The sequence below is a fragment of the Lolium perenne genome, chromosome 2 (genome assembly GCF_019359855.2).
Source record: "Lolium perenne isolate Kyuss_39 chromosome 2, Kyuss_2.0, whole genome shotgun sequence".
Taxonomy (NCBI): Eukaryota; Viridiplantae; Streptophyta; class Magnoliopsida; order Poales; family Poaceae; genus Lolium; species Lolium perenne.
Genome location: NC_067245.2, coordinates 56,999,722 through 57,016,165, shown reverse-complemented (window position 1 = coordinate 57,016,165; position 16,444 = coordinate 56,999,722). Strand labels below are relative to the sequence as shown.

The 16,444-nt window shown below is 47.3% G+C and overlaps 1 protein-coding gene and 3 non-coding genes across 4 annotated transcripts; all 4 read right to left on the bottom strand.

Annotated features, from left to right (window-relative positions):
• Positions 1–10,695: 10,695 nt before the first annotated feature.
• LOC139837249 (small nucleolar RNA snoR135) lies at positions 10,696–10,839 on the bottom strand. The gene has a single exon (XR_011753740.1). It is a non-coding gene; the product is annotated as a small nucleolar RNA snoR135 (small nucleolar RNA).
• Positions 10,840–10,973: 134 nt separating this feature from the next.
• Positions 10,974–11,118, bottom strand: LOC127337348 (small nucleolar RNA snoR135). The gene has a single exon (XR_007873758.1). It is a non-coding gene; the product is annotated as a small nucleolar RNA snoR135 (small nucleolar RNA).
• Positions 11,119–11,302: 184 nt separating this feature from the next.
• Positions 11,303–11,440, bottom strand: LOC127337351 (small nucleolar RNA snoR135). Its single transcript, XR_007873760.1, has one exon. It is a non-coding gene; the product is annotated as a small nucleolar RNA snoR135 (small nucleolar RNA).
• Positions 11,441–11,594: 154 nt separating this feature from the next.
• On the bottom strand, positions 11,595–13,507 carry LOC127332704 (small ribosomal subunit protein uS3x). The gene is made up of 6 exons (XM_051359030.2): positions 13,350–13,507; positions 13,118–13,265; positions 12,837–13,008; positions 12,247–12,301; positions 12,029–12,160; positions 11,595–11,934 (listed from the first exon to the last, which is right to left on the bottom strand). Exons 1-6 carry the CDS (start codon positions 13,377–13,379, stop codon positions 11,779–11,781), a joined length of 693 nt encoding a protein of 230 aa, XP_051214990.1. The 5' UTR covers positions 13,380–13,507; the 3' UTR covers positions 11,595–11,778.
• Between the last annotated feature and the right edge of the window lie 2,937 nt (positions 13,508–16,444).

The following is a 16,444-nucleotide window of genomic DNA, read 5'->3' as shown; positions in this document are numbered from 1 at the left end:
AAATAATAATGAAAAAGGAAATATAGAGATATGAAGTTTTTATGCCAAAAGCTTCAAAACCACTTCCTAGTCCATGAGCTACTAGCTATGAAGATGCAGGGCTTTCTGCTCAATACACCTCCCAAAAACCCACTATGCTTACAAACTTTGTCCAAATGTGTCCAAATTCGTCACACTTGTGTATCTTTGAATTGCAAACAATATCTAGTTGGCCAAAATGTAATATATTGTTCAAATAACACAATTTTACTATTTTTATGCCAAAAGCTTCAATTTCCCTTAGTCCCTTTATTATTTGGGTGCCCCTGTTTTACTTAGTGTTACTCAGTTTTCCCCCTCCGGGCCCACTTGTTTTACTCAGTCCTACTCAGTTTTGCCCTTCCGATAAACATTTCCTCTTTTTACCCACTCTTAGTTCTACTCAGTTTCCCTAACTTGTACTCACTGGCTGATCTCTGATTGGTCGAGATGTATGTCACACGGATCTTGGTTGGTTGAAAGCTCAACGAACGCTTGCACCGTTCGATCATTTATGATCGGACGGCCTGTATATCTCTCTCTACCACGATGGACGCATACGGAGACAAGAGCAGAGCACATACCTACCAACCCTGGCAGTCGCATATTCTAGTCGCATCTTCCTCTCTCCTCTTTCCTCTCTTACTCCGGCGGTCGCGGCGGCGCGGATCTAACCGTGCGTGCGGCGTCGTGCGACGGCGCGGATCTAACCGTGCGTGCGGTGGCGTGCGGCGGCGCGGATCTAAGAGTGCCGGTGAGGATCTAACCGTCAGAGATAGTTGAAATGTCTCTCTGTCTCACTTTCGTTTCTCTTCTCAGATCTGTTGAATGATGAAGAACCCCAAGACGGCGGCCGTGCCGACAGTGGTCATCGATGCCACGAACATTGAAGCCATCGCCTACAACATCGCTTCGACGGCGCAGATCCAGCATTCAATGTCGGAGGCTATTGATGTCTCACTTCCGTTGCCCTCCTCAGATCCGTTGCTGATGAAGGACAACAAGACGGCGACCGTGCCGACAGTGGTCATCGATGCCACGAACATTGAAGCCATCGCCTACAACATCGCTTCGACGGCGCAGACCCAGCCTTCAATGTCGGAACCTGTTGATGTCTCACTTCCGGTGCCGAGAGTGCGAATCGATGCCAAGACGATTGAAGCCATCGTCTACAACCGCGCTGCAAAGCCGCCGATCCAGCCCTCTGCAGATCCGTCGCTGATGAAGTACACCAAGACAGCGGCGGTTCCGACAGTGGTCATCGATGCCACGAACATTGAAGCCATCGTCGATAACATCGCTTCAACGGCAGATGGCGCAGATGACCACCCCTCAGCCGCCCGTCGTCCCGGCCTTTCTTGCCCATCACTGCGCGGCCGTGTTCGACGCTGCAATTTGGGATAAATTATGATAAATTTGTATTTTTCAATTTCCAATTGGGATAAAATTGTTCGAACTACTACCTCCGTCTCAAAAAAAGCTTCTCCATGTTCTTGACGTGTCCATGTACATCTGTATGTATGATTTGAATTTTATCCCAACTTGATTGGGAAGATATTGATATGTATTTGATCCGGAGGCCGGTACATGCTTTCACTTTTGGGATCCCTTCACTTTTATAAAATGGTCATGCATGCTAAAATTATCGTGCGCATTACTTAGCACAACTAGGAAATTGTACGCCAAAATACAGTGGTTAGAGCCACAACAAAATACAGTGGTTAGAGCCATCTACTGAATAACAATTCTATACTAAATCGTCTACCAGAACCACATAACTGCTAGGACAGGGATGACACCTAATAAAACTGCCCAGATGAATCTACTTTTCTCCTCTCCCATCACTTTAAGTTCATGTTCTAGATTTTCTACCACTTGATCAAATACGGCAAGATCTGTCTCAACTCTCAACTTCTCCTTGCGAATAAGCTCTGAATTCTTCTTTTCTTCCTCCACAATACGCTTCAGCTCGAATATCATCAGGTTTTTACGGGCCAATTCATCACCTAAATTGGCCACCTTCTCCTCCAAATCCATCCTCTGGCTACACCACTGGGTTGATTCATCTTGGTATGCAGTGTACCATGGATCATCGGCTTGCCTGGCTAACTGTAACAATAATGGAAAAAAAAAACAACTGAAATCACTCCAACAGGCCATGGCGGCACTTCAAATTCAACGGTAGTACAGAGAGCTGAAGCTAGATACCTGCACTTCCGACGAGGTAGGAGAAGTAGAACGTGGCCACGACATGATCGAATCCCCACCCTCGTCGGTGTACCCGCTACGACCAGACATTGAGGACTATTTCGTACCTGCAAACTCCAATAAATTACGGGAACCGAATCGATTAGGGGGCGGGGGAGGCAGAAGCGGAGGTCTTACCAAGCTATACTACCAATTGGTGCGCGGAACAAATCCCGGTCGTCGTGGGCGGCGGATCTGCTTGCGGCGGACTGCGGTGGGTACAATGCGTGCGGACGAAACAAGTGCTGGAGCCGTGGTTTACGCGCAGCGCCGCAGTCCGTCCGACGCCGCCGGGGGACAGAGCCGGCGGCGCGACGAGGCGCCGGCGATTGCTGCTCCGTCCGACGGTGCGGAACAAGCTGCCAGCGGTTCTCCGGTCTAGCTTAAAAATAATTAATTAGCGAACTTGTTGCTTCTCTCTATGATATTCTCTAAAGACATATATCAGAGCGGCAATATGTGTCTTTTCCTGAAAAATAGACGACCCCACTGGTCATTGGCCGCGGAGGCCCCACAGGGGGCAATATATGATTTTCTCTAAATAAATAGACGACCCCACTGGTCATTGGCTGCGGCAGCCCCACAGAGCGGCAATATGTCTTTTCCTGAAAAATATACGACCCCACTGGTCATTGGCTGCGGCGGCCCCACAGAGCGGCAATATATGATTTTCTCTAAATAAATAGACGACCCCACTGGTCATTGGCTGCGGCAGCCCCACAGAGCGGCAATATATGTCTTTTCCTGAAAAATATACGACTCCACTGGTCATTGGCTGCGGAGGCTCCACAGAGCGGCAATATATGATTTTCTCTAAATAAATAGACGACCCCACTGGTCACTGGCTGCGGCAGCCCCACATAGCGGCAATATATGTCTTTTCCTGAAAAATATACGACCCCATTGGTCATTGGCTGCGGCAGTCCTATAGAGCGGCCCCATTTGTCATTGGCAGCACCGCGTATAAAATCATGAAATAAAACGATCCACACGTCAGCGATAGATGGATGGATGCTCCGACGTGTCTCCTGACCCTACCCGTCAGCACGAGACGGTCAGGGAGGAGCTGCCCCTGTGCGGCCCCACCCGGTCAGACTAACGGTCAAGGCCTCTGACCTGACGGCTACCAGCCGTTCCAGCACTTGTGCGTGTTTCAAACTAGAGGAGGAGAAAACTGAGGAAAAACTAAGTAACTGGAGAAAACTAAATACAACTAACGAACCAGGGACACGAAAATAGAAATCCCATCCTTTTTTGGGCTCTTCAGCTGGTAGTGAAACTGGCTCAACGTTCAGCAAAACGATGTGCCCATTAAAAACGTAGATTAAGTCTCTTACAAATGCCATAGATAACCTGCGCATGCCCTCACGTTCTTTACTACTACATCTGCCTTAAAATATCGTTTCCATGAATAAGGTGCACACGTGCATTTTAAGACAAACTTTAACCAAAAAAATTAAGTAATTAAATCTTGACTATATTATACGTAATTAGTATCGTTGTATTCGTATTGAAAAAGCACTTTCTGATGATGATACAATATTGTTTATACATTTTGAGTATTTTTTTAGTTAAAAAAACACGCAAAACGAGGGCACCTTATTCATTAGAATGGAGGGAGTACTACCTCCGTCCCAGTCCATAGGGTTTACGCGTATTTCTAGGTTCTCAATTGACCAACATAATATCAATTGTACAACACAAAACTTACATCATTAGAAAGTAGAACAAGTGAACTTTCTAATGATATACTGTATATATTTTTAATATATATCTTGTATTATCATTGTCAAATTTACAACCTAGGGACATGCGCAAGCCCTATGAATTGGGACGGAGGGAGTACTAGTTTAGTTAAAAGTAAACATCCTCTAAGTTTGACCAAGTTTATTTAAAATAATTGTCAAAAATGGATATATCTAGACATGTGTTTATGTATATTTATACATTTATTTTTAGATAATTATTTCGAACTGAGGGAGTAAAATATTAAATCAATATCAATAGACTCATCATAGAGTATATTTCCTCAATACGTCTATTAAATATTGTGGATGTTGATATTTTTTTCATAAATATTTGGTAGAGTTTAACTTTGGACAAAACTTACACTTTATATTTTAGGACGGAGGATTATTTTTTACCTCACCAAAAATCCCGTCAGAGATGCACAGTTCGTTTACTGGCAGCTTTTATATTTCCATGTCTTTGCAGACAAGACGGGTCCTCCTACGAGTAAGCTACATCAGTGTGTTAGCTCCCATCGGAGACCAAACTAGCTGCTGAACTGATCAGAATCGTATCACATCCCTTAAACTTTTATAATATTTTCTTGTTGAAAATTGTTGTCAGTGTATCAGAGAGACACTATATATATTTTTCCTGCTGCTTCGCATTTTTTGTTCTGTTACATTTTCCATAACGAATTTAGGATCAACAACGTTGTTTTAGTTATTAACTCCCTTAAAGAGAGAAAGTACCACTAATTTATGGAAAGATGCATGGTGAAACATTGTCTGTCCAAGTAAGGCCATCTCCAACACGGCGACCGCCCGCGCTTCTGAATGGGTCGCGCTGGACAAATTTGTAGCCCAACGCGGCGACGTATTTCAAAAACGGATGGCTGCAGGGTACGGGATGACCCAAAGGCAGACCAAATCTGGGTCAGATTTGTGTGGTCGCGGATGGCACACGACATCCTCCGACGTTCGCCTTCTCGCATCGTAGGGCCCACCTGTCGCGCAAAGGTCCTATTTAATATGGATCGGGAGGGGACTGTCCCTATCCACTCTAGTCCACACTCCATCGGTTCTCTGCATGCACGAGCTCTAGCACCGAAGAAAAAAGAGTTCGGTCCCAACGCGAACAACCACGAGGCCGGCAGCAGCCGACAGATCGCGTCGGCCGCATTCTCGATGGCGCCGCCGACGGTCGAGAGCGACCGCATCTACGTCACCGTGGTGGCGGCACAGATTTTCTGGTCCACCTCCCCCACAGATGGCACATGAGCCCAGATCGGGCCGGTGCCACCGATCCCCGCAACCGACCACGCTCGCCTCACCGAGATCCATCTGTGCCGCATCCAGCTCCCGCCGGACCTCCGGCAGACCAGGCACACGCGAAGAAGAGCCCCTACTGGGACATGTGGTTTGAGGCGGAGCACGACCAACGCCGCCGAACCTTCTTCGCGTCCCGCGCGGCCACGACGAGGCCTTGCGCGACGCCGCGCATGCCACCAGCATCAGCCAGGAGGCCTCCCCGCCGCCAAGGCGGCCTCTACATCAAAGACACGACCCAAGTGGCCGCGCCACTTCCGCTGTCCGTGGAGGCGGAGGAGGACGACCTGGAGTTGCGCACCGTGCTGGCGCGTCTGTCGAGATGAACAACCTCGAGGAGCTGGCCAAGTGGTCGCACCTCCGCGCTGGAGGAGGAGGCCAGGAGGGCGTGCGAGGACGCCGACGCCTGGGCCTTCCTCGACATGGAGCGCCGGCATGAGGAGGCCACGCGCCATGCCGCACTCTAGGAGGAGGAGCGCCATGTCCGCCTCAAGCACGAGGTAGAGATGCAGGCGGCTGCGGCGACGCAACAGGAGGAGGAGCCACAGCTGGCACACCTGCACAGGCCGACTAGCCCTCCAGACCCACGCTCGCCCTGGAAACGGGTCCAGTGGTCATCGTGGCCGTAATCCCCGACGCGCTCCAGCTTCTTGAGCCGCAACAGGCAACCGCGCCTCACCGTCCGGGGGAGTCTTCGTCTTCAACGCTGACGACCAGGAGGATGGTAACAAGTTCTACTACTAGGACTAGGAACCGCATCCACCCCAAACCCTAACTAGGTTTATTTTTAGGTATTTAAAAGCCTATATATGGCTTTCTTTTGTATAAATTATAAATTTGCCCACAATAGGGTATATGTTTCAATGAAGTATGTTTAGTTACATTTTTTGTTGGTATTTTGATGCATGGGCACATTGGACGCACTGGACTACCTAAATAGACTTTCGCCCACCGCCCCATTTCCCCGCAGCCACCAAACGGCCAGACATGTCCAATTTGGATCTTCCCATTGGGAGTAAATGATAAAAAAAACTACCACTATTGTCCCATAGATGTCACGGAACTACCAAATGGAACACGATTGTCACATGACTACCAGGATTGGAGCACGCTCGCGATGCGGAGCACTGATTCTACGAATCAACCGTCTTAATTCAGTTTCTGGTAGCTGGAACCCACTGTCAGGTCCCACATGACAAAAAAACAAATGAATTGTTTCTGTTAATTTTACAGAAGACCCCCTATCCCCTTTCCCAAAAGCTATCAGGTCCCAAGTCAACGTCTTCCATCGATTCGATCTCACCTTCCCCATCTGGCTAGCCCCACCGCTAGCCCGCCGCGCCAGCATGCCGCCAGCCACATTGTCTTCGTCCTCGCCCTGGCGGCGCCCGCATGGCCTCCCTCCTCTGCGGGGACGACTGGGTCCACCAACTCCCGCCCCTCGACATGGCCGGCTGGGGGGGAACCGCACACCGCCACGATGCAGGACCACTGCCAGCCCCCGCAGGCGCCCTCACAGCAGGATAGCTCCTTCCTCTGCTGGATCATTGGCGCCGTGGACGACGATGCTGCGCCAGGGGACGACGAAGGCCACCCGGATCTTGACCTCGACCGTGTCATGCTCCCCCGCCGCCGATGCTGATGGGTCCAGGCCACGGCATCCTATTCACGCTGGCCGACGAGGACGCCGCCACGCCTTTCTGTTCCCACCTGCACCAGCAACACGCCCACGCGCGTTCCATGGCGCCTTCCCCTCTTTCGATGCGCACCCGGCCAAGCGGCGGCAGCAGCACCCGATGGCCAGCGCGTCGTCGCCGAAGCTCCCCCTATCACCGGCCCGGCCATGGCGCGGGAGGGTTCACCGCGTCCGCCCCCAAGCCCAAGGCGTTGGGCCTGGGCGACGACGTGGCTGGCAGCGCGGCATGCGCATTTGAGGAAGTTTATTTTCTTCATTTATCTATTTTTTATTTTTTATGTGGGGAATTGGATCTATGTGTGACACAAAATATGTTCTGAGGTTATATTTCTAATTTCTAAATTGAAACTACCACTTAGGTCTTCATTTGCCACGTAGTCCTGGCAAGTGGGCCCAAATAGTCAAAAAAACGGTTTAACACGGCTAAATAATGAAATCAATGCTTTTCATCATGACCAATATTGATAGTCATGTGACAATCGCTTTCCATTTGGTAGTTCCGTGACATCTATGGCACAATTGTGGTAGTTTTTTGTCATTTACTCTCCCATTGGAGATGCCCTAAGAGGGGGCGAAAATGCCAATGCATAAGAACGTATTTGCAACCTATTAGCATAGGTTGTCGTGCATGGCAAGAAAGTAAATTACTTTTTTCATGATTTTTCTTCCCATGGCATCACTGGCATTTAACAGTACCTTCATGATTTTACAGGTGTCCAATCTGGAAAATATCATAAGCATCATAAGCGCAATGACAAACAAATTTCGTGTGGTAACATATGAAATTGCAACAAAAAAAAATGGACAGAACACAATACAGATTCCCATGTGAGCATTGTATGTAGTAGAAAAAGGTAGAATGGAGGGCACGATTTGCATTCCACCAGGAAATCTTAGCAAGACAAGTAAGGCATCTCCAACCGCGCGACCCAAACCGCGCCCGCGCGTCCGTTTGGGTTGAGCCGGACAAAAACGCGGCCCAGCGCGCGGACCTATCCCTAAAACGGATGGCCGCGGCGTCCGGGACGACCCAAACCCGGCCCAAATCTGGGACGAGTTTGCGTGGCCGCGGACGCCGGATGCTGGTCGCTCGCGTCCTCCCCTTGTCCGCCCCTGGCCCGCCTGTCTGTCTCCCAAAACACAAACCCCTCGCACACATCTCCCGCCGCTCCGCCGCCAGCCAAGGACCGGCGATTTGGGAGAGGCGTCGACGCCGGCCACCGTCGCCGACACGCCGGCAAGCGGGGCGGAAGCATAGGACGCGGCCCCGCGCTGCTTTCGCCGCGTCGTAGCAGAGTCGGAGGACGCCGTCGCCGTCGCCGCTGTCCTCCCACTGTCGCGAGACCTCCCGCCGTCGCAGCTGCGCCGTTGCCGCCGGAGGTGAGCTCTCGTGCACCGTGTTCGCAGACCGCAAGTCGGCCGAGACGACCATGGCCTGCAGGTCCCTACGGACGCATTGGATGGCCTCCGCGTGCGAGGTGTTCGATGAAATGGGCATACTAAAATTTGTCCCTCTTCATACGTAGATCATGGACAACGGCAGCGACTACTTCTTCAAGAACTTCATCGACACGTCGTCCGACGAGGACTCGGACGACGAATTTTTCACGGATCTTTGCCCGATCATCCACGATCACATTGTCTCGCAGATCCCCGTGCACCGGGGTCCTTGCCGGGGCGCGCCGCCGCCTTGGACCGCAAAAGAGAACGCGGCCACGACCAGCTCTTCACCGATTACTTCCAACCCAAGGCATTGTACACGCCGGCCTTGTTTCGCCGTCGTTTTCGGATGTCCAGACCGTTGTTCCGCCGGATAATGGATGGCGTCAAGCTCTACGACGACTACTTCCACGCGAAAGTGGATGCAGTTGGCAAGGTAGGCCTCTCTTCGTACCGTAAATGCACGGCAGCGATTAGGATGCTTGCATATGGTGTTGCCGGTGATTTCGTAGATGAGTACACGCGCATGAGTGAGTCTACCGGCTTGGAAGCGATGTACAGGTTTTGCAGAGCTGTGATCGGTACGTTCGGAGAAGAGTACCTCCGGCAACCTAATGCAGCGGACACAGCTCGTCTGTTGTCAATCAACGCTTCCATGGGGTTTCCTGGGATGCTTGGCAGCATAGACTGCATGCACTGGGAGTGGAAGAACTGCCTCTTTGGTTGGCAGGGGGCATACAGTGGCCATTCTGAGGGTGCACGGTCATTCTTGAAGCCGTTGCTTCACGGGATACATGGATTTGGCACTCATTCTTCGGAATGGCTGGCTCGCACAATGACATCAATGTGCTTTAGCGCTCTCCGGTGTTTGATAGGCTAGCGTACGGTCAGTCCCCTGATGTGGATTTTGAGATCAATGGCCACCACTACACCAAGGGGTACTACCTTGCTGATGGTATCTATCCACCTTGGGCTACACTTGTGAAGACAATCCGAAAACCCAACTCAGAGCAAGAGGCAAGGTTTGCCAAAGAGCAGGAGGCAGCCCAGAAAGATGTCGAGCGGGCGTTTGGCATCCTCCAAGCTCGTTGGGCTATCGTCAGACACCTGCCGAGCACAGGATGTGCAAACTCTGTGGGAGGTGATGACCGCATGTGTAATCATGCATAACATGATTGTTGAGGTAGAGCGGGATGATTCACTCTATGATAGTGACTGGGAGGGCCAAGGAGAGTTGGTTACTCCTCAACGTGGCCCGGCATCATTCCAGGAAGTTCTTCATGCACACCATGAAATTCAAGATCTAGTCAGACACAACCAACCAGCAGCAGATTTGATCGAGCACGTCTGGCAGCATGTAGGCAACAATGCTGCAAACAACGATGATGAAGGAAATCCGGAAGCCTAGATCATTTGTATCGTTTTTTCATTATTTTTTTGAATAATACTTTATCCTTCATTACATGGACAATGTAATGTGTAATAAATTTTGAGCATTTGAACTATTTTATAAATTTTCTACAATTTATTTTGTGTTTTTATAGTGGATTTACAATAAAAAGTACTGTACGGGGCCGCGACCCAAACGTGCCGCGTTGGGCGCAGGGCGCGACCCAAACGGACGCGCGGACGCGGGGCTCCGTCCGCACGTCCGCTCGGCCACCCAAACGGCCCAAACGGACGGCCCAGCGCGTCCATTTGGGTCAGCCGGTTGGAGATGCCCTAACATCCTCCAGGAGAGATCACTTTTGCAGGACCACTCGGCAAAAGTACACAGATTGCTGCCGACACAAAATAATGCTGTTTCCCACACAGAAAACACATCTCTCTGTATCTTGATTCAAGAGATGATGTGAAGGCAGTGTACCCAATCATTCTCTTCTCACATTTCATCTCAACACAGATTGCTGCCGACACAAAATCCTGCTGTTTGGCAAACAACATGCACAGTAATACATATCTTGATTTGAGAGGTGATGTGAAGGCAGTGTACCCAATCATTGTCCTCTCACAGTTCATCTCAACTCAGGTGCCAACACCAAGCCACACGCACCTCCCAACGTATGATGAATAAACTGAACACACGGTTATGTGCCTCAATTCAAAGAAGCAAAGTATACCTCGGTTGAAGAGAAAAAAACTGATTATAAACAGAGAAAAAACAGCAATCTGCTGCCTAAGCATACACAACTAAGCAGTACAAGCAGTGACGAAAAAAGAGGTTCAACTCACGATACAACATATGCGAAAAATGATTGTTGAGAAAACCATGTACCATAGAGGACTCAACTGCCCATTTCTCCCAAATTAGTCTAGCAGTAAACATATCCAGGCCAGTACACACAATTAGAAGTGCAATACCAATTATGATAGTCCTGCACTTAGAGAAGATAAAATGCAAAAATCTGGAAGGGAGAGAATCAAGTTCACCACACATCAAATTCCATAAACAAATCAAGAGTCACGAGCTTATGGACGCAGATCCAAAGGCATAAAGAAATAATATATATGAAGCCTAATGAGAGGAAAATGATTGTTGGAGAAAGCAAATTATCAAGCTAAATCCAACTGCCCACTTTCCTCAAATTGATATAGCAGAAAGTACTTTCGGCAAAAATGCATAGCATAAGGCACTAAGCCGATACACACTTATCCTGCAGAGGCACAAGGGCCAAAATTAAGTAAACTAAATTCCTATAAAATGCAGACAAGCTAATAATCGTATCAGATAAAATGCACTAACCAGAGCGTTCATCAAGAATAAAGAACAGCGAAACAAAGCAAATGGCTTTGTAATCATGGAAGGCAACAACAATGGTGTAAAAATACAAAAATGTTTCATGATAGATGAGAGGAAAATGATTGTTGGAGAAAGCATATAAGCTTAACCCAACTGCCCACTTTCCCCATTTTGGTATAGCAGGAAAAACTTTCAGCACATAATGCATATAAAGCATCAAGCTGATACACACAATCCTGCAGGATGCTGAACAAAACAAACCCATTTATTCCCAACAGAAGATGAATAATAGAGGGAAAAACAAGGTAGACAAAGCACATTGTAGCACTTCAGTTGACTTTATCATGATCTAGCAGCACTATACATCAGAGCAGCAAGCATTTCCACAACACACTAGTAAGGACGAAATCTTAAAGGCTTATATTAAGTTGCTGATATTTGCAACTTTATAGAAGGTAAAGGACTTCTCTAGCAATAATGTTAACAGACACTTAAATGATGCAGAAATATAATAACTACAAAATCTCAACTCCAAACATCAGTTCACCTAATCTTCCTAAGCAGCTGCGACTTTTTTACTTTTAAGCAACTGCTATTTCTGCTGCAAGGGGCTTCAAAAAATCATCCTCGTCCTTGGGAGGATGGATGGTAACAAGGTCAGGTAAAGGTGTAGATGGCCCCTGTTTACCCTTAGGATCCCAGTCAAGCATAATCTTAACCTTGATACCCAGAACACCCTGAAAGAAAGTAAGAAATCAATCATCAAGTTAGTTATGCAAATAAACAATACCAAACTTCTATATATCAACTAATTTCATGAGAACCCCAAACCTGTCTGAGAAGAACATGCCTCACAGCTCCATCGATATACTGGTTGACTGGATGGCCGGAAGAGATCATATACCCATCCTTGAACTTCATGGATTTAGCACGCTGTGCCCTAAGCTTCCCACTCACAATGACCTGGCAAAAACAGAATGGCCTATCAGCACATGAGCTACATTGACCCAATCAAAACTAGATAAAACTTCAGTTAACAGGGCAGGTACCTCACAGCCCTTGGCACCACTTTCCATGACAAACCTGAGTACACCATAGCATGCCCTGCAAATACAATCACTTATTTAGTCAGAGAGCAACCAAGTAACAATTGATATAAGATTTGAACAGCAATAACAAAAATTAATTAGCAGCTTGATAAGCCCAATGTTAACATAAGAAAAAAGACAGTGTGAAAGCAAATGCAGATAATGAGGCCAACCAGTTATGAACACATTAGAAGCCTATAGACAAAGCTTGCAACAAATGAAGTCTGGTTGGCACAGGTAATCTAGTCATCATCCGACACAAAGTTGGCATAAGGTGAACCTATTTGCTTTATAGATGACATAACAGTATAGCTAACAACAGCACAAGAACCGCATCTGAAGCAATATGGGGTCATATTCCCTCCAAAGCAGTAAGCAATGGAACAATAGCTAATCCCACTGCCTACAAAAATGCAATAGAGGGTGGGGATTGATTTATGTCACCATCGAACACAGGCCTGGCGGGCAATGTGCCAAGCCTGTTGTGAAGATGACATGGTACTATGCTACGCAATAACATTAGTTTCGGTGCCAGTGGGTTCGAGAACAACCTTCGGACAGCGAGGCCACCGAGGAGCTTGTAGCGGAGGGACTCGGCCTGCGCGACGGCGCAGAGGCCGCGGTTCATGACCTTCTCGGCGTAGAGCTCCACGCTGCCGTCGGGAAAGTTGAAGCGCTTCTGCACCACCGACGTCAGCTCCCGGATCCTCCGACCCTTCTCGCCTGAACGCCACAACCACAAATCAGTAAAATCTGACATTCGGCAAACAAAAACTAGAAACAGGGGATAATTGCTGATCTTATCGGAATGGGCATCCAGAAATGCACGTACCGAGGACGTTCTGCGTGCGGGTGGCGCGGATGATGATCTCGGTGCGCATGGGGGTGACCCGGATCTCGACGCCGGCGAAGCCGTCCTCCCCGAGCTCGCGGGTCAGCATCTCGTTCAGCTCCGCCAGGAAAACGCCATCCGCGACGAACTGCGAGCGAGCAACGGCGCGTCAACTCAACATGCCATGGAAATCGAACTGGGGATCAAAAGAAGAGAGGGGTCCGGCTCGTACCTTCCGCTTCTTGCTGATCTGCTGAGCCATGCCGGAGAACCGAGGTATACGCCGGCGTCGGAGGCGGCGGGAGAGGATAAACCCTAGAATTCGATGGGAAACGCCGGAGAGCGAATGGGACTACTATATAGATTGGAGGTGGATCGGGTCATCGGGGTTTAGCTCGAAATGTTTAGCCCGGCCCGGGCTCGCCGCTGTAGGGTTTTAGGTCAAAACGTTTAGGCCGGCCCGCGCCCCGCCGTGTGGGCTGATCCGTCCCATCCGAGGATTGCAGTGAGATTTCTTTGCTCAAAACATGTTTTCATTTCGCTTTATCAAACTGATACAGTATAATCGATGAGAAAATCCTCTTATAAAACAGATCAAAGATTTTTTAAAAACAAGTGAAGCTACACCCTCCACGACGCACCTAAGAAAACAAACAAAAGGCGAAACTACAACTCTATCTCGTACCGCCGGACATTGTCACCCTAGATCCACCAAGTTGCAGCCGAAAGGGCCACCTGCCCTCTCGCTTCAGACCGTGGAGTGCCCTGCCACCAAATAGCGAGTATCGAGACCGAAACAGGTTCACATGGTTGCAAAGTTTTATGAAAGAGTACAAGGTGTGCTCGTGTAAAAGTAGCAAAAAATAGTGCTCTAAAATAATGTTTGAAACGCCCTATTTTTGTGCAGTCCATAAAAAATCTTTTCAATCAAATTTTCCATGAAGCTACCTCAACTTGCTTGCGAAAAAAGTTTTGATGTTATTGTTGTTGAAATTTTCGATGAGCACACATGCATGAACATTTAGGTGTGTCAAAAATTTCAGAATTCTGAATTACAAGATTTGCAACAAAACATATTAAGATGCACTACTTGTGTACAACCTAAGTAGGTAACAAAAATCGCAAAACTATGTGATAAACAGAGTTGTACAACGTATGCAACATCAAAATCAAACGGAATGTCAAAACCCAAAAAAAAGTCACACTTAAACTACCCAAACACATGTGCCATCTTCCGAATCATGTCACTCCCTCAATTTTTTAGTCCAACTTTGAGTTAACTAATAAAATATGATTTATTTGACACAAAAAACATACCGGAGCATTCGTATTTGAAAGATTCCAATGGTACATATTTGTGGCTTATAACAGATATTTTGTTGCTCAAGATCATGGTCAAAGTTTGGCACAAGACTTATATGTACCCAAATACAGGGAACTATCAAGTTCAGGTATGTTTGGATTGTGAGCAAACTATGGCTTACAAATCTTCTATCTCTAAATAGGAGACCCCCACTACACTATTTCTCTCTACATGCAGGCTATACACGTCAGCAAGCCTCTAATTGGTCCATGTCATTTACCCATCCACGTTTTCTTCCCGAGTGGCCTATCAATTGATGTTTTTTTTTTGCCTCAAGTGTTTGCCTATGGACCCTGGTCTCCAGCGACTTCTTCTCTTCACACTTCATCTTCTCCACTTACGCTAAGCATTGATGTATTGGAAACTGAAACACTCCCACCATTGATTTTAAAAACTGAACAATTAATAATAGCCTCGCCCATTCCTCTACCTGGTGTTCCATTCTCTGCTAGGTCCATTCCTCTACCCGGTGTTCCATTCTCTGCTAATCTCTTTGCTCTCGAATTCTTCTACCCCTCTCTATATATATGACTGCTCAATCTTCATTAGCCATTGTGCAGCCATCGTTTCTTGCTCCAAGACATACCATGATGCATGTCCAGCCATGAGCCATCCTCTCTACATTCTAGACAGTAATGGCATCAGCGAACAGGCATACCATCTGCATATGTATATACCAACACACCTATGGCTGGATTGCATTGATGTGCCTGTTTGAAGTACGCATCATATGCATCGTCCGGCCTACACGATTGGGCTTCCACGCGACCAGCGTTCATCAGGCTGCAACCCCGTTGCTGTGGTGCTCCTTGAGAGACATCGCCTCCCTCTTCTGCACCTTCTCCACCTCAGTTCACATGCCGTCGATGCTACTTCTCTTTCAGATTTATTTTGTCTGGACTTTGTTCTCTTGCAGAATGCAGATTGATTTTGTCTGGACTTTCTTCTCTTGCAGATTAATTTTCTCTAGCCTTTCTAGACGTCTCCGGCTCCACTAGCGTGGGAAGTGGTAATACTTCTTTTGTTCTGACCAACAAGTATCTTGATTTGGTGGATGGAGCCTACATGTTTGATTGTTTCCGATGGATAATGTTGTTGTTTTACGTTTTTTCCTTGCAGATGGGAGTTCTATCGGTTCAGTTGTGGAGCCTGGCGGAGGCTATCTCTTGAATCCTACAATTGTATGCTGCTAGGCGAAGAAGAAGTTGATCACATGCTCATCTTATGATTTGAACTTTATATGTGATGCTCTTTACTGTAAAATTTAATCAAATGTGTTACTGTGAATCTGAAGAAACCAAAAGCCCTATTCCTGATGCAGATCCTCTATTATACGCAGTTGAAGACCGAGAACAATTCGACATAAAGGATTAAAAGATAGTCATTTGTTGCCATGTTGTCTATTTACTTTATTCCTACTACCAAGGTAGGATCACCAGGCTTTTGTTCATTCTCTTTTATTCTCTTTTATACTACCAAGTTCTGAAGCTTTTTGTGGAGCATGTCCGGAAGTTTGGTTGTATCGAACACAGTTAAGTCTCTCCAATTTTGGTATCAATCTATCTATTGAGCATGGATGAAAAATTAGATACTACCAGTCTGAAGCTTTTTTGTGGAGCTGTCCGGATGTTTGGTTGTATCGAACACACTTAAGTTAAGTATCCCCAATTTAGGTATCAAAAGTCTATCTATTGGGTTTGCATGGATGAAAAAATCTATCTATAACTGAACCAAGCTATGAGGCTGCCAGCCTGCACAAACTGAACATTCGGATTTCTTGGGTAAGAAATTTTCACAGGCGTCTTAAATGTTACTAATGTAGAACTATATATTAAGGTCTTGGAGTTGGTCAACTATATAGTTTTCCACAAAATTTCTCTTCTCTCTGCTTTATCTGCACTAAGAAAGATCAAATAGTTAATGTGCTTTACCGGCTATTTTGTTTAACTTTCGTAGATAATTTT

What these genes read in the sequence shown, in the direction of transcription:
- LOC127332704 (XM_051359030.2), bottom strand. Translation starts at nt 13,379, where the DNA reads ATGGCTCAGCAGATCAGCAAGAAGCGGAAG. An exon ending in AGATCAGCAAGAAGCGGAAG is followed by an intron (nt 13,266 to 13,349) that starts GTACGAGCCGGA and finishes GCTCGCTCGCAG; the next exon opens with TTCGTCGCGGATGGCGTTTT. An exon ending in GGTGGCCTCGCTGTCCGAAG is followed by an intron (nt 12,302 to 12,836) that starts GTTGTTCTCGAA and finishes TTGTATTTGCAG; the next exon opens with GGCATGCTATGGTGTACTCA.